Raw genomic sequence first — 22,068 nt, forward strand, 5'->3', positions numbered from 1 at the left:
GTCGTACAACTCAGCCACAGCAGCCATACGTGAGGACAGCGGGACCCGCCCTTTAGAGCCCTGGGGAACCCAGGATGCTCCTGTTGCCTTGGGTGGCATCCAGGCCCTCAGCACTCTTCTGCCTCACATACAGGTGAGCCTGCGGTGTCCTCGTGAGCAACAGAGGCAGCTGAACACGCTTGTGTTTGGGTCGTGGAAATCACATTCTTGTTTGGCCTCCTTGTCCCCAGGACCTAATGGGATATAGTAAAATGGCATCTTGTGATTTTCGGCCAAACCTATGTCTCTCCCCTCCTGTGAGGCAGTTTGTCATCGTGATCAAAATGCTGCCCAGAGAGTTGATGAAGCATGGTGTCAGGGCCAGAGAGATCGTGCAATGGGCATGTAGGACTTTGAGTAATCCATGAGCTCTGAACCACCTAAGGAAACAGAATAAGCTCTGGTATATTGTGGAGGAAGTGTGAGCAACCGAGGGGGGAAAAATGATGCCTGCTCCGTGGGGGTGAGGAGAATGTGAGGAAGAAAAAAGAGACAACAACGTGGGCATTCCTAGGAGTCAGGAACGAAGTCTGCTGCTTCTGGTCCTGAACTACTGGTGCCAACGCAGCACTCAGGGCTGTGAGGCCGATTCAGGCTCTGAGAGGAAGAGGAGACAGGGCCCCGGGTCACTTCCTGGGAGCAGTGGAGGGACCTCTGATGAGCTTCGAAGGCCCCTATCCAGGACACATGCCACCATTGGAGACTAGGTACCCAGGATGCTCTGGAGAGACTGCCAAGGCCAAACGTGCCTAGCGCTGCTGGTTCTCAAGAGCGCGATGTTGGCAAAATGAGATGAAAACCTGACACGACCCATGTTTCCGCGTATTTGCTGGATGTTGACTAAATCCTTCGTGAGCATTCCCTTTAATTCTTGGAGGGATTTGCAAAGTAGGTATTACGGTTCCCATTGTAGACGTGAGGAAATTGAGACTGAGTGTGGTAAAGGAATGTCAGAGTTTGGTTCTCCAGAAGCTCCTCCTCCTCAGTAAAGAGTCCAGGAATGTGGATTCTTTGGGGAGGTCATATCACACTGGTCCGCGTGTAGGGAAGTGTCCCAGGGAAGAAACACTTTGAGGCCAGCATCACAGTTTGCAACCAAAGCTTTAATCTGAAAGGTATCTCAGAAACGGTACAACTCCAAACAGGCACACAGACGCGTGCGCACACACACACACACACACACACACACACGCACACACACATGCACACACACATGCACACACACATGCACACACACACACACACACACACAGGCTGAGATTCTCTTATTTCAGCCACGAGGGAGCTGGAGTCTTTATAAACCCACGCTCCAGAAGCAAGGGTTGAGTGTGTTTTCTCCGTGTAGCATGCTCAGGCAGCCTGACATTCTGCTGCGTGTGAAAAGGGCACTTAGGCATTGAGGTGCAGAGCTGGTAGGCAGAAGTTGTCCCAAACACACCAATACCCAAGAGATAGGTTTGGTGGCTTCAGACGTCTTTGGCAGACTATGGTTGTCACCATTCATTCCACTATGTTCTTAATTAGCCGGGCGGATGGAGAAAATCATTGGAAGAGACAGAAGAAGAGGGTGGAATATGAATGGGGGGGGGGATGAGGAGAGGAGTAGGGGGAAAAGGAGAAGGGAGGGAGGAAGAAAGGAAGCATAGAAGGAAGGGGGGAGGGAGGAAGAGAGGGAGAAAGGGAAGAGAAGAAAGAAAGAAACTAAAGAATGAAGGGAAGGAAGGAAGGAAGGAAAGAAGGCACGGTGCGAGGAAGGGACCTGCATGGACAGGCATGCAGGGAGGAAGGGAGAAAGGCAGAAAAAGAAAGACAGCCTGACAGAAAGAAGAAAGAGCAACCATAAATAAAGATGTAATGAGCGACGTGAGGACACTGACGAGGCTAGCTAACAAGGTTAGGGCTAGAGTCCCCAACTCACCTGGTTTTGCCCATCCTGCCCCCGCCTTTATGCCCCTGAAAGCCCCACCTCGGGTGAAAGCATTCGACCCTAGGAAAATCAGGGGTCCTGTTCAACAAGGACGTATATTGACTGATGCTTGCTTAGTCCCAGACTGCTGCTGCTGCTTCTCCCCACCTGCTTTGCTTCTGCCTTGCCATGTGGCAGAGAAAACACCAGACATCGGCTACGCAAGGGTCTTTGATTGAACTGAGATACGCAGGTGGGGTTGGGTGCTACAGGAGACAGATATGCCTGTGGGAGTCTCGAATCCGGCTTCTGTGGGGAAACGGAACTGGCCTCAGGGATCTACCACATTTGTCCCAGTGAACATATCCGCATCATGCCCCTCACCTCAGAGATACTCGCAATCCACATTCAGTCTAAGGGCAAAGACTGGGGAGGGAACACTGCTGTGACCCTAGCCACCCCAGCAGAACGTGATCACACGATGGATGCCATGATCACTGAAACAAGAACGATGCTGCTGATGTGCCCACCTTCCTCTCGTTGGAAAATGTTTCTGTGAGTTATTCTCAAATAGGAAACCATTAGACACTTATTTTGTAACGATTCCCAGCATTTAGGAAACCGCTTCCTCGTTTATGATTCCCCCAGTGACTATGGAAAACGATGTAAACACCAACAAGGAAAGTCCTGCCCATTGGCCTAACCTTCGGGGGTCCAGCGCATAAAAGCCCCAGAACCGGAGGAGGCACCAGAATCTGACAACCTCACCTCCGGACAGGACCCGCCCACCCTCCACCCCCGACACCATGACCCACTCGTGCTGCTCCTCTTGCTGCCAGCCTACGTGCTGCAGGACCACCTGCTGCCGGACCACCTGCTGCCAGCCCAGCGGCTGTGGGTCCAGCGGCCATGGGTCCAGCTGCTGCCAGCCTTGCTGCCGCCCAACTTGCTGTCACACCACCTGCTGCCGGACCACCTGCTGCCAGCCCAGCTGCTGTGGGTGTAGCGGCTGTGGACACAACGGCGGTGGGTCTAGCGGCTGTGGTTCAGGCTGCTGCCAGCCTTGCTGCTGCCCAGCTTGCTGTCACACCACCTGCTGCCGGACCACCTGCTGCCAGCCCAGCTGCTGTGGGTGTAGCGGCTGTGGACACAACGGCGGTGGGTCTAGCGGCTGTGGTTCAGGCTGCTGCCAGCCTTGCTGCTGCCCAGCTTGCTGTCACACCACCTGCTGCCGGACCACCTGCTGCCAGCCCAGCTGCTGTGGGTCCAGCGGCTGTGGACACAACTGCGGTGGGTCTAGCGGCTGTGGGTCGAGCTGCTGCCAGCCTTGCTGCTGCCCAACTTACTGTCGCACCACCTGCTGCCGGACCACCTGCTGCCAGCCCAGCTGTTGTGGGTCCAGCGGCTGTGGGTCCAGCGGCTGTGGACAAAACTGCTGTGGGTCCCGCTGCTGCCAGCCAGGTTGCTGAACCCCCGTGTACTGCACGAGAACCTGCTACCACCCCACCTGCTGCTGCCTGCCTGGGTGCCTAGCCCAGGGCTCTGGATCCTGCTGCCAGCCTTCCTGCTGCTGATTGCCTCGCCAAGAGCCACCATCTGACTGGCCACTTGGGAATCGGTCACTGCCAGGCGTTGCGGAAAGCCAGCCCGCAGTCCCCAACATCTCGGTTATTCTTCCGCCTGTCTGCCATCTTGTGAATCAGCCTGATGAAGTGTGGACCGCTTCTCCCTGATTCGCTTCTTCTTTCCTTCCTCTGGGTCATGTGCCAGCTTCAGCCAACCTGATACAGAGTTAGGATCTCTGTTTGCTCTCCGTAGTCAAGAACTTTATCCTGTCCCTCTAAATACGTCAGCGCAACAACTCCTCAGGAATGACCTATAACTCGTGGAAACTGCTGAAAGCCCACACGGGTATGTTTTCTTTCTCGGTGTACTCATGAAGCTTGTACGCCTCTTGCTGCCTGTCATGTTCCCTTTCAATGTCTCCCTAGACGCGGGGAGTCTCGCCTGTATCTCTTAATAAACCCTAATCATTTGGAATCCCGTATTGTCTTTGTGGTTTTTTGTACGTACATTTTACATCACATGCAGTGTCCGTGTGGAGCCACACACAGTCCTCCACAAGTCATTATGCGCATTTTCAGCTGAGGAGATTTCACAGTGGAGTGTCCCACAGCTGACATGGACACGCTCGGATCCAAGACTGTGGTTCGGGCGCTTGCTGAAGCGCACTTACGTTCAGATCTCCAGACGTGGTAGCAAACGCCCTTAGTCTCAGCACCAGCAAGATGTCCATCCGAGGCCTTCTTTGAGCGCACAAGTGTTATTCTCCCGGACAGGCGGGCCATCACTGGCACTAAGTTGTAGACATCAGTGTCGTACAACTCAGCCACAGCAGCCATACGTGAGGACAGCGGGACCCGCCCTTTAGAGCCCTGGGGAACCCAGGATGCTCCTGTTGCCTTGGGTGGCATCCAGGCCCTCAGCACTCTTCTGCCTCACATACAGGTGAGCCTGCGGTGTCCTCGTGAGCAACAGAGGCAGCTGAACACGCTTGTGTTTGGGTCGTGGAAATCACATTCTTGTTTGGCCTCCTTGTCCCCAGGACCTAATGGGATATAGTAAAATGGCATCTTGTGATTTTCGGCCAAACCTATGTCTCTCCCCTCCTGTGAGGCAGTTTGTCATCGTGATCAAAATGCTGCCCAGAGAGTTGATGAAGCATGGTGTCAGGGCCAGAGAGATCGTGCAATGGGCATGTAGGACTTTGAGTAATCCATGAGCTCTGAACCACCTAAGGAAACAGAATAAGCTCTGGTATATTGTGGAGGAAGTGTGAGCAACCGAGGGGGGAAAAATGATGCCTGCTCCGTGGGGGTGAGGAGAATGTGAGGAAGAAAAAAGAGACAACAACGTGGGCATTCCTAGGAGTCAGGAACGAAGTCTGCTGCTTCTGGTCCTGAACTACTGGTGCCAACGCAGCACTCAGGGCTGTGAGGCCGATTCAGGCTCTGAGAGGAAGAGGAGACAGGGCCCCGGGTCACTTCCTGGGAGCAGTGGAGGGACCTCTGATGAGCTTCGAAGGCCCCTATCCAGGACACATGCCACCATTGGAGACTAGGTACCCAGGATGCTCTGGAGAGACTGCCAAGGCCAAACGTGCCTAGCGCTGCTGGTTCTCAAGAGCGCGATGTTGGCAAAATGAGATGAAAACCTGACACGACCCATGTTTCCGCGTATTTGCTGGATGTTGACTAAATCCTTCGTGAGCATTCCCTTTAATTCTTGGAGGGATTTGCAAAGTAGGTATTACGGTTCCCATTGTAGACGTGAGGAAATTGAGACTGAGTGTGGTAAAGGAATGTCAGAGTTTGGTTCTCCAGAAGCTCCTCCTCCTCAGTAAAGAGTCCAGGAATGTGGATTCTTTGGGGAGGTCATATCACACTGGTCCGCGTGTAGGGAAGTGTCCCAGGGAAGAAACACTTTGAGGCCAGCATCACAGTTTGCAACCAAAGCTTTAATCTGAAAGGTATCTCAGAAACGGTACAACTCCAAACAGGCACACAGACGCGTGCGCACACACACACACACACACACACACACACGCGCGCGCACACACACACACATGCACACACACATGCACACACACACACACACACACACACAGGCTGAGATTCTCTTATTTCAGCCACGAGGGAGCTGGAGTCTTTATAAACCCACGCTCCAGAAGCAAGGGTTGAGTGTGTTTTCTCCGTGTAGCATGCTCAGGCAGCCTGACATTCTGCTGCGTGTGAAAAGGGCACTTAGGCATTGAGGTGCAGAGCTGGTAGGCAGAAGTTGTCCCAAACACACCAATACCCAAGAGATAGGTTTGGTGGCTTCAGACGTCTTTGGCAGACTATGGTTGTCACCATTCATTCCACTATGTTCTTAATTAGCCGGGCGGATGGAGAAAATCATTGGAAGAGACAGAAGAAGAGGGTGGAATATGAATGGGGGGGGATGAGGAGAGGAGTAGGGGGAAAAGGAGAAGGGAGGGAGGAAGAAAGGAAGCATAGAAGGAAGGGGGGAGGGAGGAAGAGAGGGAGAAAGGGAAGAGAAGAAAGAAAGAAACTAAAGAATGAAGGGAAGGAAGGAAGGAAGGAAAGAAGGCACGGTGCGAGGAAGGGACCTGCATGGACAGGCATGCAGGGAGGAAGGGAGAAAGGCAGAAAAAGAAAGACAGCCTGACAGAAAGAAGAAAGAGCAACCATAAATAAAGATGTAATGAGCGACGTGAGGACACTGACGAGGCTAGCTAACAAGGTTAGGGCTAGAGTCCCCAACTCACCTGGTTTTGCCCATCCTGCCCCCGCCTTTATGCCCCTGAAAGCCCCACCTCGGGTGAAAGCATTCGACCCTAGGAAAATCAGGGGTCCTGTTCAACAAGGACGTATATTGACTGATGCTTGCTTAGTCCCAGACTGCTGCTGCTGCTTCTCCCCACCTGCTTTGCTTCTGCCTTGCCATGTGGCAGAGAAAACACCAGACATCGGCTACGCAAGGGTCTTTGATTGAACTGAGATACGCAGGTGGGGTTGGGTGCTACAGGAGACAGATATGCCTGTGGGAGTCTCGAATCCGGCTTCTGTGGGGAAACGGAACTGGCCTCAGGGATCTACCACATTTGTCCCAGTGAACATATCCGCATCATGCCCCTCACCTCAGAGATACTCGCAATCCACATTCAGTCTAAGGGCAAAGACTGGGGAGGGAACACTGCTGTGACCCTAGCCACCCCAGCAGAACGTGATCACACGATGGATGCCATGATCACTGAAACAAGAACGATGCTGCTGATGTGCCCACCTTCCTCTCGTTGGAAAATGTTTCTGTGAGTTATTCTCAAATAGGAAACCATTAGACACTTATTTTGTAACGATTCCCAGCATTTAGGAAACCGCTTCCTCGTTTATGATTCCCCCAGTGACTATGGAAAACGATGTAAACACCAACAAGGAAAGTCCTGCCCATTGGCCTAACCTTCGGGGGTCCAGCGCATAAAAGCCCCAGAACCGGAGGAGGCACCAGAATCTGACAACCTCACCTCCGGACAGGACCCGCCCACCCTCCACCCCCGACACCATGACCCACTCGTGCTGCTCCTCTTGCTGCCAGCCTACGTGCTGCAGGACCACCTGCTGCCGGACCACCTGCTGCCAGCCCAGCGGCTGTGGGTCCAGCGGCCATGGGTCCAGCTGCTGCCAGCCTTGCTGCCGCCCAACTTGCTGTCACACCACCTGCTGCCGGACCACCTGCTGCCAGCCCAGCTGCTGTGGGTGTAGCGGCTGTGGACACAACGGCGGTGGGTCTAGCGGCTGTGGTTCAGGCTGCTGCCAGCCTTGCTGCTGCCCAGCTTGCTGTCACACCACCTGCTGCCGGACCACCTGCTGCCAGCCCAGCTGCTGTGGGTGTAGCGGCTGTGGACACAACGGCGGTGGGTCTAGCGGCTGTGGTTCAGGCTGCTGCCAGCCTTGCTGCTGCCCAGCTTGCTGTCACACCACCTGCTGCCGGACCACCTGCTGCCAGCCCAGCTGCTGTGGGTCCAGCGGCTGTGGACACAACTGCGGTGGGTCTAGCGGCTGTGGGTCGAGCTGCTGCCAGCCTTGCTGCTGCCCAACTTACTGTCGCACCACCTGCTGCCGGACCACCTGCTGCCAGCCCAGCTGTTGTGGGTCCAGCGGCTGTGGGTCCAGCGGCTGTGGACAAAACTGCTGTGGGTCCCGCTGCTGCCAGCCAGGTTGCTGAACCCCCGTGTACTGCACGAGAACCTGCTACCACCCCACCTGCTGCTGCCTGCCTGGGTGCCTAGCCCAGGGCTCTGGATCCTGCTGCCAGCCTTCCTGCTGCTGATTGCCTCGCCAAGAGCCACCATCTGACTTGCCACTTGGGAATCGGTCACTGCCAGGCGTTGCGGAAAGCCAGCCCGCAGTCCCCAACATCTCGGTTATTCTTCCGCCTGTCTGCCATCTTGTGAATCAGCCTGATGAAGTGTGGACCGCTTCTCCCTGATTCGCTTCTTCTTTCCTTCCTCTGGGTCATGTGCCAGCTTCAGCCAACCTGATACAGAGTTAGGATCTCTGTTTGCTCTCCGTAGTCAAGAACTTTATCCTGTCCCTCTAAATACGTCAGCGCAACAACTCCTCAGGAATGACCTATAACTCGTGGAAACTGCTGAAAGCCCACACGGGTATGTTTTCTTTCTCGGTGTACTCATGAAGCTTGTACGCCTCTTGCTGCCTGTCATGTTCCCTTTCAATGTCTCCCTAGACGCGGGGAGTCTCGCCTGTATCTCTTAATAAACCCTAATCATTTGGAATCCCGTATTGTCTTTGTGGTTTTTTGTACGTACATTTTACATCACATGCAGTGTCCGTGTGGAGCCACACACAGTCCTCCACAAGTCATTATGCGCATTTTCAGCTGAGGAGATTTCACAGTGGAGTGTCCCACAGCTGACATGGACACGCTCGGATCCAAGACTGTGGTTCGGGCGCTTGCTGAAGCGCACTTACGTTCAGATCTCCAGACGTGGTAGCAAACGCCCTTAGTCTCAGCACCAGCAAGATGTCCATCCGAGGCCTTCTTTGAGCGCACAAGTGTTATTCTCCCGGACAGGCGGGCCATCACTGGCACTAAGTTGTAGACATCAGTGTCGTACAACTCAGCCACAGCAGCCATACGTGAGGACAGCGGGACCCGCCCTTTAGAGCCCTGGGGAACCCAGGATGCTCCTGTTGCCTTGGGTGGCATCCAGGCCCTCAGCACTCTTCTGCCTCACATACAGGTGAGCCTGCGGTGTCCTCGTGAGCAACAGAGGCAGCTGAACACGCTTGTGTTTGGGTCGTGGAAATCACATTCTTGTTTGGCCTCCTTGTCCCCAGGACCTAATGGGATATAGTAAAATGGCATCTTGTGATTTTCGGCCAAACCTATGTCTCTCCCCTCCTGTGAGGCAGTTTGTCATCGTGATCAAAATGCTGCCCAGAGAGTTGATGAAGCATGGTGTCAGGGCCAGAGAGATCGTGCAATGGGCATGTAGGACTTTGAGTAATCCATGAGCTCTGAACCACCTAAGGAAACAGAATAAGCTCTGGTATATTGTGGAGGAAGTGTGAGCAACCGAGGGGGGAAAAATGATGCCTGCTCCGTGGGGGTGAGGAGAATGTGAGGAAGAAAAAAGAGACAACAACGTGGGCATTCCTAGGAGTCAGGAACGAAGTCTGCTGCTTCTGGTCCTGAACTACTGGTGCCAACGCAGCACTCAGGGCTGTGAGGCCGATTCAGGCTCTGAGAGGAAGAGGAGACAGGGCCCCGGGTCACTTCCTGGGAGCAGTGGAGGGACCTCTGATGAGCTTCGAAGGCCCCTATCCAGGACACATGCCACCATTGGAGACTAGGTACCCAGGATGCTCTGGAGAGACTGCCAAGGCCAAACGTGCCTAGCGCTGCTGGTTCTCAAGAGCGCGATGTTGGCAAAATGAGATGAAAACCTGACACGACCCATGTTTCCGCGTATTTGCTGGATGTTGACTAAATCCTTCGTGAGCATTCCCTTTAATTCTTGGAGGGATTTGCAAAGTAGGTATTACGGTTCCCATTGTAGACGTGAGGAAATTGAGACTGAGTGTGGTAAAGGAATGTCAGAGTTTGGTTCTCCAGAAGCTCCTCCTCCTCAGTAAAGAGTCCAGGAATGTGGATTCTTTGGGGAGGTCATATCACACTGGTCCGCGTGTAGGGAAGTGTCCCAGGGAAGAAACACTTTGAGGCCAGCATCACAGTTTGCAACCAAAGCTTTAATCTGAAAGGTATCTCAGAAACGGTACAACTCCAAACAGGCACACAGACGCGTGCGCACACACACACACACACACACACACACACGCACACACACACATGCACACACATGCACACACACATGCACACACACACACACACACACACACAGGCTGAGATTCTCTTATTTCAGCCACGAGGGAGCTGGAGTCTTTATAAACCCACTCTCCAGAAGCAAGGGTTGAGTGTGTTTTCTCCGTGTAGCATGCTCAGGCAGCCTGACATTCTGCTGCGTGTGAAAAGGGCACTTAGGCATTGAGGTGCAGAGCTGGTAGGCAGAAGTTGTCCCAAACACACCAATACCCAAGAGATAGGTTTGGTGGCTTCAGACGTCTTTGGCAGACTATGGTTGTCACCATTCATTCCACTATGTTCTTAATTAGCCGGGCGGATGGAGAAAATCATTGGAAGAGACAGAAGAAGAGGGTGGAATATGAATGGGGGGGATGAGGAGAGGAGTAGGGGGAAAAGGAGAAGGGAGGGAGGAAGAAAGGAAGCATAGAAGGAAGGGGGGAGGGAGGAAGAGAGGGAGAAAGGGAAGAGAAGAAAGAAAGAAACTAAAGAATGAAGGGAAGGAAGGAAGGAAGGAAAGAAGGCACGGTGCGAGGAAGGGACCTGCATGGACAGGCATGCAGGGAGGAAGGGAGAAAGGCAGAAAAAGAAAGACAGCCTGACAGAAAGAAGAAAGAGCAACCATAAATAAAGATGTAATGAGCGACGTGAGGACACTGACGAGGCTAGCTAACAAGGTTAGGGCTAGAGTCCCCAACTCACCTGGTTTTGCCCATCCTGCCCTCGCCTTTATGCCCCTGAAAGCCCCACCTCGGGTGAAAGCATTCGACCCTAGGAAAATCAGGGGTCCTGTTCAACAAGGACGTATATTGACTGATGCTTGCTTAGTCCCAGACTGCTGCTGCTGCTTCTCCCCACCTGCTTTGCTTCTGCCTTGCCATGTGGCAGAGAAAACACCAGACATCGGCTACGCAAGGGTCTTTGATTGAACTGAGATACGCAGGTGGGGTTGGGTGCTACAGGAGACAGATATGCCTGTGGGAGTCTCGAATCCGGCTTCTGTGGGGAAACGGAACTGGCCTCAGGGATCTACCACATTTGTCCCAGTGAACATATCCGCATCATGCCCCTCACCTCAGAGATACTCGCAATCCACATTCAGTCTAAGGGCAAAGACTGGGGAGGGAACACTGCTGTGACCCTAGCCACCCCAGCAGAACGTGATCACACGATGGATGCCATGATCACTGAAACAAGAACGATGCTGCTGATGTGCCCACCTTCCTCTCGTTGGAAAATGTTTCTGTGAGTTATTCTCAAATAGGAAACCATTAGACACTTATTTTGTAACGATTCCCAGCATTTAGGAAACCGCTTCCTCGTTTATGATTCCCCCAGTGACTATGGAAAACGATGTAAACACCAACAAGGAAAGTCCTGCCCATTGGCCTAACCTTCGGGGGTCCAGCGCATAAAAGCCCCAGAACCGGAGGAGGCACCAGAATCTGACAACCTCACCTCCGGACAGGACCCGCCCACCCTCCACCCCCGACACCATGACCCACTCGTGCTGCTCCTCTTGCTGCCAGCCTACGTGCTGCAGGACCACCTGCTGCCGGACCACCTGCTGCCAGCCCAGCGGCTGTGGGTCCAGCGGCCATGGGTCCAGCTGCTGCCAGCCTTGCTGCCGCCCAACTTGCTGTCACACCACCTGCTGCCGGACCACCTGCTGCCAGCCCAGCTGCTGTGGGTGTAGCGGCTGTGGACACAACGGCGGTGGGTCTAGCGGCTGTGGTTCAGGCTGCTGCCAGCCTTGCTGCTGCCCAGCTTGCTGTCACACCACCTGCTGCCGGACCACCTGCTGCCAGCCCAGCTGCTGTGGGTGTGGCGGCTGTGGACACAACGGCGGTGGGTCTAGCGGCTGTGGTTCAGGCTGCTGCCAGCCTTGCTGCTGCCCAGCTTGCTGTCACACCACCTGCTGCCGGACCACCTGCTGCCAGCCCAGCTGCTGTGGGTCCAGCGGCTGTGGACACAACTGCGGTGGGTCTAGCGGCTGTGGGTCGAGCTGCTGCCAGCCTTGCTGCTGCCCAACTTACTGTCGCACCACCTGCTGCCGGACCACCTGCTGCCAGCCCAGCTGTTGTGGGTCCAGCGGCTGTGGGTCCAGCGGCTGTGGACAAAACTGCTGTGGGTCCCGCTGCTGCCAGCCAGGTTGCTGAACCCCCGTGTACTGCACGAGAACCTGCTACCACCCCACCTGCTGCTGCCTGCCTGGGTGCCTAGCCCAGGGCTCTGGATCCTGCTGCCAGCCTTCCTGCTGCTGATTGCCTCGCCAAGAGCCACCATCTGACTTGCCACTTGGGAATCGGTCACTGCCAAGCGTTGCGGAAAGCCAGCCCGCAGTCCCCAACATCTCGGTTATTCTTCCGCCTGTCTGCCATCTTGTGAATCAGCCTGATGAAGTGTGGACCGCTTCTCCCTGATTCGCTTCTTCTTTCTTTCCTCTGGGTCATGTGCCAGCTTCAGCCAACCTGATACAGAGTTAGGATCTCTGTTTGCTCTCCGTAGTCAAGAACTTTATCCTGTCCCTCTAAATACGTCAGCGCAACAACTCCTCAGGAATGACCGATAACTCGTGGAAACTGCTGAAAGCCCACACGGGTATGTTTTCTTTCTCGGTGTACTCATGAAGCTTGTACGCCTCTTGCTGCCTGTCATGTTCCCTTTCAATGTCTCCCTAGACGCGGGGAGTCTCGCCTGTATCTCTTAATAAACCCTAATCATTTGGAATCCCGTATTGTCTTTGTGGTTTTTTGTACGTACATTTTACATCACATGCAGTGTCCGTGTGGAGCCACACACAGTCCTCCACAAGTCATTATGCGCATTTTCAGCTGAGGAGATTTCACAGTGGAGTGTCCCACAGCTGACATGGACACACTCGGATCCAAGACTGTGGTTCGGGCGCTTGCTGAAGCGCACTTACGTTCAGATCTCCAGACGTGGTAGCAAACGCCCTTAGTCTCAGCACCAGCAAGATGTCCATCCGAGGCCTTCTTTGAGCGCACAAGTGTTATTCTCCGGGACAGGCGGGCCATCACTGGCACTAAGTTGTAGACATCAGTGTCGTACAACTCAGCCACAGCAGCCATACGTGAGGACAGCGGGACCCGCCCTTTAGAGCCCTGGGGAACCCAGGATGCTCCTGTTGCCTTGGGTGGCATCCAGGCCCTCAGCACTCTTCTGCCTCACATACAGGTGAGCCTGCGGTGTCCTCGTGAGCAACAGAGGCAGCTGAACACGCTTGTGTTTGGGTCGTGGAAATCACATTCTTGTTTGGCCTCCTTGTCCCCAGGACCTAATGGGATATAGTAAAATGGCATCTTGTGATTTTCGGCCAAACCTATGTCTCTCCCCTCCTGTAAGGCAGTTTGTCATCGTGATCAAAATGCTGCCCAGAGAGTTGATGAAGCATGGTGTCAGGGCCAGAGAGATCGTGCAATGGGCATGTAGGACTTTGAGTAATCCATGAGCTCTGAACCATCTAAGGAAACAGAATAAGCTCTGGTATATTGTGGAGGAAGTGTGAGCAACCGAGGGGGGAAAAATGATGCCTGCTCCGTGGGGGTGAGGAGAATGTGAGGAAGAAAAAAGAGACAACAACGTGGGCATTCCTAGGAGTCAGGAACGAAGTCTGCTGCTTCTGGTCCTGAACTACTGGTGCCAACGCAGCACTCAGGGCTGTGAGGCCGATTCAGGCTCTGAGAGGAAGAGGAGACAGGGCCCCGGGTCACTTCCTGGGAGCAGTGGAGGGACCTCTGATGAGCTTCGAAGGCCCCTATCCAGGACACATGCCACCATTGGAGACTAGGTACCCAGGATGCTCTGGAGAGACTGCCAAGGCCAAACGTGCCTAGCGCTGCTGGTTCTCAAGAGCGCGATGTTGGCAAAATGAGATGAAAACCTGACACGACCCATGTTTCCGCGTATTTGCTGGATGTTGACTAAATCCTTCGTGAGCATTCCCTTTAATTCTTGGAGGGATTTGCAAAGTAGGTATTACGGTTCCCATTGTAGACGTGAGGAAATTGAGACTGAGTGTGGTAAAGGAATGTCAGAGTTTGGTTTTCCAGAAGCTCCTCTTCAGTAAAGAGTCCAGGAATGTGGATTCTTTGGGGAGGTCATATCACACTGGTCCGCGTGTAGGGAAGTGTCCCAGGGAAGAAACACTTTGAGGCCAGCATCACAGTTTGCAACCAAAGCTTTAATCTGAAAGGTATCTCAGAAACGGTACAACTCCAAACAGGCACACAGACGCGCGCGCACACACACACACACACACACACACACACGCACACACACACATGCACACACATGCACACACACATGCACACACACACACACACACACACAGGCTGAGATTCTCTTATTTCAGCCACGAGGGAGCTGGAGTCTTTATAAACCCACTCTCCAGAAGCAAGGGTTGAGTGTGTTTTCTCCGTGTAGCATGCTCAGGCAGCCTGACATTCTGCTGCGTGTGAAAAGGGCACTTAGGCATTGAGGTGCAGAGCTGGTAGGCAGAAGTTGTCCCAAACACACCAATACCCAAGAGATAGGTTTGGTGGCTTCAGACGTCTTTGGCAGACTATGGTTGTCACCATTCATTCCACTATGTTCTTAATTAGCCGGGCGGATGGAGAAAATCATTGGAAGAGACAGAAGAAGAGGGTGGAATATGAATGGGGGGGATGAGGAGAGGAGTAGGGGGAAAAGGAGAAGGGAGGGAGGAAGAAAGGAAGCATAGAAGGAAGGGGGGAGGGAGGAAGAGAGGGAGAAAGGGAAGAGAAGAAAGAAAGAAACTAAAGAATGAAGGGAAGGAAGGAAGGAAGGAAGGAAGGAAAGAAGGCACGGTGCGAGGAAGGGACCTGCATGGACAGGCATGCAGCGAGGAAGGGAGAAAGGCAGAAAAAGAAAGACAGCCTGACAGAAAAAAGAAAGAGCAACCATAAATAAAGATGTAATGAGCGACGTGAGGACACTGACGAGGCTAGCTAACAAGGTTAGGGCTAGAGTCCCCAACTCACCTGGTTTTGCCCATCCTGCCCTCGCCTTTATGCCCCTGAAAGCCCCACCTCGGGTGAAAGCATTCGACCCTAGGAAAATCAGGGGTCCTGTTCAACAAGGACGTATATTGACTGATGCTTGCTTAGTCCCAGACTACTGCTGCTGCTTCTCCCCACCTGCTTTGCTTCTGCCTTGCCATGTGGCAGAGAAAACACCAGACATCGGCTACGCAAGGGTCTTTGATTGAACTGAGATACGCAGGTGGGGTTGGGTGCTACAGGAGACAGATATGCCTGTGGGAGTCTCGAATCCGGCTTCTGTGGGGAAACGGAACTGGCCTCAGGGATCTACCACATTTGTCCCAGTGAACATATCCGCATCATGCCCCTCACCTCAGAGATACTCGCAATCCACATTCAGTCTAAGGGCAAAGACTGGGGAGGGAACACTGCTGTGACCCTAGCCACCCCAGCAGAACGTGATCACACGATGGATGCCATGATCACTGAAACAAGAACGATGCTGCTGATGTGCCCACCTTCCTCTCGTTGGAAAATGTTTCTGTGAGTTATTCTCAAATAGGAAACCATTAGACACTTATTTTGTAACGAATCCCAGCATTTAGGAAACCGCTTCCTCGTTTATGATTCCCCCAGTGACTATGGAAAACGATGTAAACACCAACAAGGAAAGTCCTGCCCATTGGCCTAACCTTCGGGGGTCCAGCGCATAAAAGCCCCAGAACCGGAGGAGGCACCAGAATCTGACAACCTCACCTCCGGACAGGACCCGCCCACCCTCCACCCCCGACACCATGACCCACTCGTGCTGCTCCTCTTGCTGCCAGCCTACGTGCTGCAGGACCACCTGCTGCCGGACCACCTGCTGCCAGCCCAGCGGCTGTGGGTCCAGCGGCCATGGGTCCAGCTGCTGCCAGCCTTGCTGCCGCCCAACTTGCTGTCACACCACCTGCTGCCGGACCACCTGCTGCCAGCCCAGCTGCTGTGGGTGTAGCGGCTGTGGACACAACGGCGGTGGGTCTAGCGGCTGTGGTTCAGGCTGCTGCCAGCCTTGCTGCTGCCCAGCTTGCTGTCACACCACCTGCTGCCGGACCACCTGCTGCCAGCCCAGCTGCTGTGGGTGTGGCGGCTGTGGACACAACGGCGGTGGGTCTAGCGGCTGTGGTTCAGGCTGCTGCCAGCCTTGCTGCTGCCCAGCTTGCTGTCACACCACCTGCTGCCGGACCACCTGCTGCCAGCCCAGCTGCTGTGGGTCCAGCGGCTGTGGACACAACTGCGGTGGGTCTAGCGGCTGTGGGTCGAGCTGCTGCCAGCCTTGCTGCTGCCCAACTTACTGTCGCACCACCTGCTGCCGGACCACCTGCTGCCAGCCCAGCTGTTGTGGGTCCAGCGGCTGTGGGTCCAGCGGCTGTGGACAAAACTGCTGTGGGTCCCGCTGCTGCCAGCCAGGTTGCTGAACCCCCGTGTACTGCACGAGAACCTGCTACCACCCCACCTGCTGCTGCCTGCCTGGGTGCCTAGCCCAGGGCTCTGGATCCTGCTGCCAGCCTTCCTGCTGCTGATTGCCTCGCCAAGAACCACCATCTGACTTGCCACTTGGGAATCGGTCACTGCCAAGCGTTGCGGAAAGCCAGCCCGCAGTCCCCAACATCTCGGTTATTCTTCCGCCTGTCTGCCATCTTGTGAATCAGCCTGATGAAGTGTGGACCGCTTCTCCCTGATTCGCTTCTTCTTTCTTTCCTCTGGGTCATGTGCCAGCTTCAGCCAACCTGATACAGAGTTAGGATCTCTGTTTGCTCTCCGTAGTCAAGAACTTTATCCTGTCCCTCTAAATACGTCAGCGCAACAACTCCTCAGGAATGACCGATAACTCGTGGAAACTGCTGAAAGCCCACACGGGTATGTTTTCTTTCTCGGTGTACTCATGAAGCTTGTACGCCTCTTGCTGCCTGTCATGTTCCCTTTCAATGTCTCCCTAGACGCGGGGAGTCTCGCCTGTATCTCTTAATAAACCCTAATCATTTGGAATCCCGTATTGTCTTTGTGGTTTTTTGTACGTACATTTTACATCACATGCAGTGTCCGTGTGGAGCCACACACAGTCCTCCACAAGTCATTATGCGCATTTTCAGCTGAGGAGATTTCACAGTGGAGTGTCCCACAGCTGACATGGACACACTCGGATCCAAGACTGTGGCTCGGGCGCTTGCTGAGGCGCACTTACGTTCAGATCTCCAGACGTGGTAGCAAACGCCCTTAGTCTCAGCACCAGCAAGATGTCCATCCGAGGCCTTCTTTGAGCGCACAAGTGTTATTCTCCGGGACAGGCGGGCCATCACTGGCACTAAGTTGTAGACATCAGTGTCGTACAACTCAGCCACAGCAGCCATACGTGAGGACAGCGGGACCCGCCCTTTAGAGCCCTGGGGAACCCAGGATGCTCCTGTTGCCTTGGGTGGCATCCAGGCCCTCAGCACTCTTCTGCCTCACATACAGGTGAGCCTGCGGTGTCCTCGTGAGCAACAGAGGCAGCTGAACACGCTTGTGTTTGGGTCGTGGAAATCACATTCTTGTTTGGCCTCCTTGTCCCCAGGACCTAATGGGATATAGTAAAATGGCATCTTGTGATTTTCGGCCAAACCTATGTCTCTCCCCTCCTGTAAGGCAGTTTGTCATCGTGATCAAAATGCTGCCCAGAGAGTTGATGAAGCATGGTGTCAGGGCCAGAGAGATCGTGCAATGGGCATGTAGGACTTTGAGTAATCCATGAGCTCTGAACCATCTAAGGAAACAGAATAAGCTCTGGTATATTGTGGAGGAAGTGTGAGCAACCGAGGGGGGAAAAATGATGCCTGCTCCGTGGGGGTGAGGAGAATGTGAGGAAGAAAAAAGAGACAACAACGTGGGCATTCCTAGGAGTCAGGAACGAAGTCTGCTGCTTCTGGTCCTGAACTACTGGTGCCAACTCAGCACTCAGGGCTGTGAGGCCGATTCAGGCTCTGAGAGGAATAGGAGACAGGGCCCCGGGTCACTTCCTGGGAGCAGTGGAGGGACCTCTGATGAGCTTCGAAGGCCCCTATCCAGGACACATGCCACCATTGGAGACTAGGTACCCAGGATGCTCTGGAGAGACTGCCAAGGCCAAACGTGCCTAGCGCTGCTGGTTCTCAAGAGCGCGATGTTGGCAAAATGAGATGAAAACCTGACACGACCCATGTTTCCGCGTATTTGCTGGATGTTGACTAAATCCTTCGTGAGCATTCCCTTTAATTCTTGGAGGGGTTTGCAAAGTAGGTATTACGGTTCCCATTGTAGACGTGAGGAAATTGAGACTGAGTGCGGTAAAGGAATGTCAGAGTTTGGTTTTCCAGAAGCTCCTCTTCAGTAAAGAGCCCAGGAATGTGGATTCTTTGGGGAGGTCATATCACACTGGTCCGAGTGTAGGGAAGTGTCCCAGGGAAGAAACACTTTGAGGCCAGCATCACAGTTTGCAACCAAAGCTTTAATCTGAAAGGTATCTCAGAAACGGTACAACTCCAAACAGGCACACAGACGCGCGCGCACACACACACACACACACACACACACGCACACACACACATGCACACACATGCACACACACATGCACACACACACACACACACACACACAGGCTGAGATTCTCTTATTTCAGCCACGAGGGAGCTGGAGTCTTTATAAACCCACTCTCCAGAAGCAAGGGTTGAGTGTGTTTTCTCCGTGTAGCATGCTCAGGCAGCCTGACATTCTGCTGCGCGTGAAAAGGGCACTTAGGCATTGAGGTGCAGAGCTGGTAGGCAGAAGTTGTCCCAAACACACCAATACCCAAGAGATAGGTTTGGTGGCTTCAGACGTCTTTGGCAGACTATGGTTGTCACCATTCATTCCACTATGTTCTTAATTAGCCGGGCGGATGGAGAAAATCATTGGAAGAGACAGAAGAAGAGGGTGGAATATGAATGGGGGGGATGAGGAGAGGAGTAGGGGGAAAAGGAGAAGGGAGGGAGGAAGAAAGGAAGCATAGAAGGAAGGGGGGAGGGAGGAAGAGAGGGAGAAAGGGAAGAGAAGAAAGAAAGAAACTAAAGAATGAAGGGAAGGAAGGAAGGAAGGAAGGAAGGAAAGAAGGCACGGTGCGAGGAAGGGACCTGCATGGACAGGCATGCAGCGAGGAAGGGAGAAAGGCAGAAAAAGAAAGACAGCCTGACAGAAAAAAGAAAGAGCAACCATAAATAAAGATGTAATGAGCGACGTGAGGACACTGACGAGGCTAGCTAACAAGGTTAGGGCTAGAGTCCCCAACTCACCTGGTTTTGCCCATCCTGCCCTCGCCTTTATGCCCCTGAAAGCCCCACCTCGGGTGAAAGCATTCGACCCTAGGAAAATCAGGGGTCCTGTTCAACAAGGACGTATATTGACTGATGCTTGCTTAGTCCCAGACTACTGCTGCTGCTTCTCCCCACCTGCTTTGCTTCTGCCTTGCCATGTGGCAGAGAAAACACCAGACATCGGCTACGCAAGGGTCTTTGATTGAACTGAGATACGCAGGTGGGGTTGGGTGCTACAGGAGACAGATATGCCTGTGGGAGTCTCGAATCCGGCTTCTGTGGGGAAACGGAACTGGCCTCAGGGATCTACCACATTTGTCCCAGTGAACATATCCGCATCATGCCCCTCACCTCAGAGATACTCGCAATCCACATTCAGTCTAAGGGCAAAGACTGGGGAGGGAACACTGCTGTGACCCTAGCCACCCCAGCAGAACGTGATCACACGATGGATGCCATGATCACTGAAACAAGAACGATGCTGCTGATGTGCCCACCTTCCTCTCGTTGGAAAATGTTTCTGTGAGTTATTCTCAAATAGGAAACCATTAGACACTTATTTTGTAACGAATCCCAGCATTTAGGAAACCGCTTCCTCGTTTATGATTCCCCCAGTGACTATGGAAAACGATGTAAACACCAACAAGGAAAGTCCTGCCCATTGGCCTAACCTTCGGGGGTCCAGCGCATAAAAGCCCCAGAACCGGAGGAGGCACCAGAATCTGACAACCTCACCTCCGGACAGGACCCGCCCACCCTCCACCCCCGACACCATGACCCACTCGTGCTGCTCCTCTTGCTGCCAGCCTACGTGCTGCAGGACCACCTGCTGCCGGACCACCTGCTGCCAGCCCAGCGGCTGTGGGTCCAGCGGCCATGGGTCCAGCTGCTGCCAGCCTTGCTGCCGCCCAACTTGCTGTCACACCACCTGCTGCCGGACCACCTGCTGCCAGCCCAGCTGCTGTGGGTGTAGCGGCTGTGGACACAACGGCGGTGGGTCTAGCGGCTGTGGTTCAGGCTGCTGCCAGCCTTGCTGCTGCCCAGCTTGCTGTCACACCACCTGCTGCCGGACCACCTGCTGCCAGCCCAGCTGCTGTGGGTGTGGCGGCTGTGGACACAACGGCGGTGGGTCTAGCGGCTGTGGTTCAGGCTGCTGCCAGCCTTGCTGCTGCCCAGCTTGCTGTCACACCACCTGCTGCCGGACCACCTGCTGCCAGCCCAGCTGCTGTGGGTCCAGCGGCTGTGGACACAACTGCGGTGGGTCTAGCGGCTGTGGGTCGAGCTGCTGCCAGCCTTGCTGCTGCCCAACTTACTGTCGCACCACCTGCTGCCGGACCACCTGCTGCCAGCCCAGCTGTTGTGGGTCCAGCGGCTGTGGGTCCAGCGGCTGTGGACAAAACTGCTGTGGGTCCCGCTGCTGCCAGCCAGGTTGCTGAAGCCCCGTGTACTGCACGAGAACCTGCTACCACCCCACCTGCTGCTGCCTGCCTGGGTGCCTAGCCCAGGGCTCTGGATCCTGCTGCCAGCCTTCCTGCTGCTGATTGCCTCGCCAAGAACCACCATCTGACTTGCCACTTGGGAATCGGTCACTGCCAAGCGTTGCGGAAAGCCAGCCCGCAGTCCCCAACATCTCGGTTATTCTTCCGCCTGTCTGCCATCTTGTGAATCAGCCTGATGAAGTGTGGACCGCTTCTCCCTGATTCGCTTCTTCTTTCTTTCCTCTGGGTCATGTGCCAGCTTCAGCCAACCTGATACAGAGTTAGGATCTCTGTTTGCTCTCCGTAGTCAAGAACTTTATCCTGTCCCTCTAAATACGTCAGCGCAACAACTCCTCAGGAATGACCGATAACTCGTGGAAACTGCTGAAAGCCCACACGGGTATGTTTTCTTTCTCGGTGTACTCATGAAGCTTGTACGCCTCTTGCTGCCTGTCATGTTCCCTTTCAATGTCTCCCTAGACGCGGGGAGTCTCGCCTGTATCTCTTAATAAACCCTAATCATTTGGAATCCCGTATTGTCTTTGTGGTTTTTTGTACGTACATTTTACATCACATGCAGTGTCCGTGTGGAGCCACACACAGTCCTCCACAAGTCATTATGCGCATTTTCAGCTGAGGAGATTTCACAGTGGAGTGTCCCACAGCTGACATGGACACACTCGGATCCAAGACTGTGGCTCGGGCGCTTGCTGAGGCGCACTTACGTTCAGATCTCCAGACGTGGTAGCAAACGCCCTTAGTCTCAGCACCAGCAAGATGTCCATCCGAGGCCTTCTTTGAGCGCACAAGTGTTATTCTCCGGGACAGGCGGGCCATCACTGGCACTAAGTTGTAGACATCAGTGTCGTACAACTCAGCCACAGCAGCCATACGTGAGGACAGCGGGACCCGCCCTTTAGAGCCCTGGGGAACCCAGGATGCTCCTGTTGCCTTGGGTGGCATCCAGGCCCTCAGCACTCTTCTGCCTCACATACAGGTGAGCCTGCGGTGTCCTCGTGAGCAACAGAGGCAGCTGAACACGCTTGTGTTTGGGTCGTGGAAATCACATTCTTGTTTGGCCTCCTTGTCCCCAGGACCTAATGGGATATAGTAAAATGGCATCTTGTGATTTTCGGCCAAACCTATGTCTCTCCCCTCCTGTAAGGCAGTTTGTCATCGTGATCAAAATGCTGCCCAGAGAGTTGATGAAGCATGGTGTCAGGGCCAGAGAGATCGTGCAATGGGCATGTAGGACTTTGAGTAATCCATGAGCTCTGAACCATCTAAGGAAACAGAATAAGCTCTGGTATATTGTGGAGGAAGTGTGAGCA

General features: G+C 54.0%; 5 protein-coding genes across 5 annotated transcripts; all 5 read left to right on the plus strand.

Moving 5' to 3' along the window:
* Window positions 1–1,718: 1,718 nt before the first annotated feature.
* On the plus strand, window positions 1,719–3,592 carry LOC122207080 (keratin-associated protein 9-1-like). Its single transcript, XM_042916839.1, has one exon. It carries the CDS (start codon window positions 2,752–2,754, stop codon window positions 3,412–3,414), a length of 663 nt encoding a protein of 220 aa, XP_042772773.1. The 5' UTR covers window positions 1,719–2,751; the 3' UTR covers window positions 3,415–3,592.
* A 2,444-nt stretch (window positions 3,593–6,036) lies between these two features.
* LOC122207081 (keratin-associated protein 9-1-like) lies at window positions 6,037–7,842 on the plus strand. The gene has a single exon (XM_042916840.1). The coding sequence runs from the start codon at window positions 7,070–7,072 to the stop codon at window positions 7,730–7,732; it is 663 nt and encodes a 220-aa protein (XP_042772774.1). The 5' UTR covers window positions 6,037–7,069; the 3' UTR covers window positions 7,733–7,842.
* A 2,513-nt stretch (window positions 7,843–10,355) lies between these two features.
* On the plus strand, window positions 10,356–12,161 carry LOC122207079 (keratin-associated protein 9-1-like). Its single transcript, XM_042916837.1, has one exon. It carries the CDS (start codon window positions 11,389–11,391, stop codon window positions 12,049–12,051), a length of 663 nt encoding a protein of 220 aa, XP_042772771.1. The 5' UTR covers window positions 10,356–11,388; the 3' UTR covers window positions 12,052–12,161.
* Window positions 12,162–14,669: 2,508 nt separating this feature from the next.
* Window positions 14,670–18,933, plus strand: LOC122207078 (keratin-associated protein 9-1-like). Its single transcript, XM_042916836.1, has one exon. The coding sequence runs from the start codon at window positions 15,711–15,713 to the stop codon at window positions 16,371–16,373; it is 663 nt and encodes a 220-aa protein (XP_042772770.1). The 5' UTR covers window positions 14,670–15,710; the 3' UTR covers window positions 16,374–18,933.
* Window positions 18,934–18,991: 58 nt separating this feature from the next.
* LOC122207077 (keratin-associated protein 9-1-like) lies at window positions 18,992–20,695 on the plus strand. The gene has a single exon (XM_042916835.1). The coding sequence runs from the start codon at window positions 20,033–20,035 to the stop codon at window positions 20,693–20,695; it is 663 nt and encodes a 220-aa protein (XP_042772769.1). The 5' UTR covers window positions 18,992–20,032.
* Window positions 20,696–22,068: the final 1,373 nt, after the last annotated feature.

This window comes from Panthera leo, chromosome E1 (genome assembly GCF_018350215.1).
Source record: "Panthera leo isolate Ple1 chromosome E1, P.leo_Ple1_pat1.1, whole genome shotgun sequence".
NCBI classification, from domain to species: Eukaryota; Metazoa; Chordata; class Mammalia; order Carnivora; family Felidae; genus Panthera; species Panthera leo.

What these genes read in the sequence shown, in the direction of transcription:
- LOC122207079 (XM_042916837.1), top strand. Translation starts at nt 11,389, where the DNA reads ATGACCCACTCGTGCTGCTCCTCTTGCTGCCAGCCTACGTGCTGCAGG.
- LOC122207080 (XM_042916839.1), top strand. Translation starts at nt 2,752, where the DNA reads ATGACCCACTCGTGCTGCTCCTCTTGCTGCCAGCCTACGTGCTGCAGG.
- LOC122207081 (XM_042916840.1), top strand. Translation starts at nt 7,070, where the DNA reads ATGACCCACTCGTGCTGCTCCTCTTGCTGCCAGCCTACGTGCTGCAGG.
- LOC122207077 (XM_042916835.1), top strand. Translation starts at nt 20,033, where the DNA reads ATGACCCACTCGTGCTGCTCCTCTTGCTGCCAGCCTACGTGCTGCAGG.
- LOC122207078 (XM_042916836.1), top strand. Translation starts at nt 15,711, where the DNA reads ATGACCCACTCGTGCTGCTCCTCTTGCTGCCAGCCTACGTGCTGCAGG.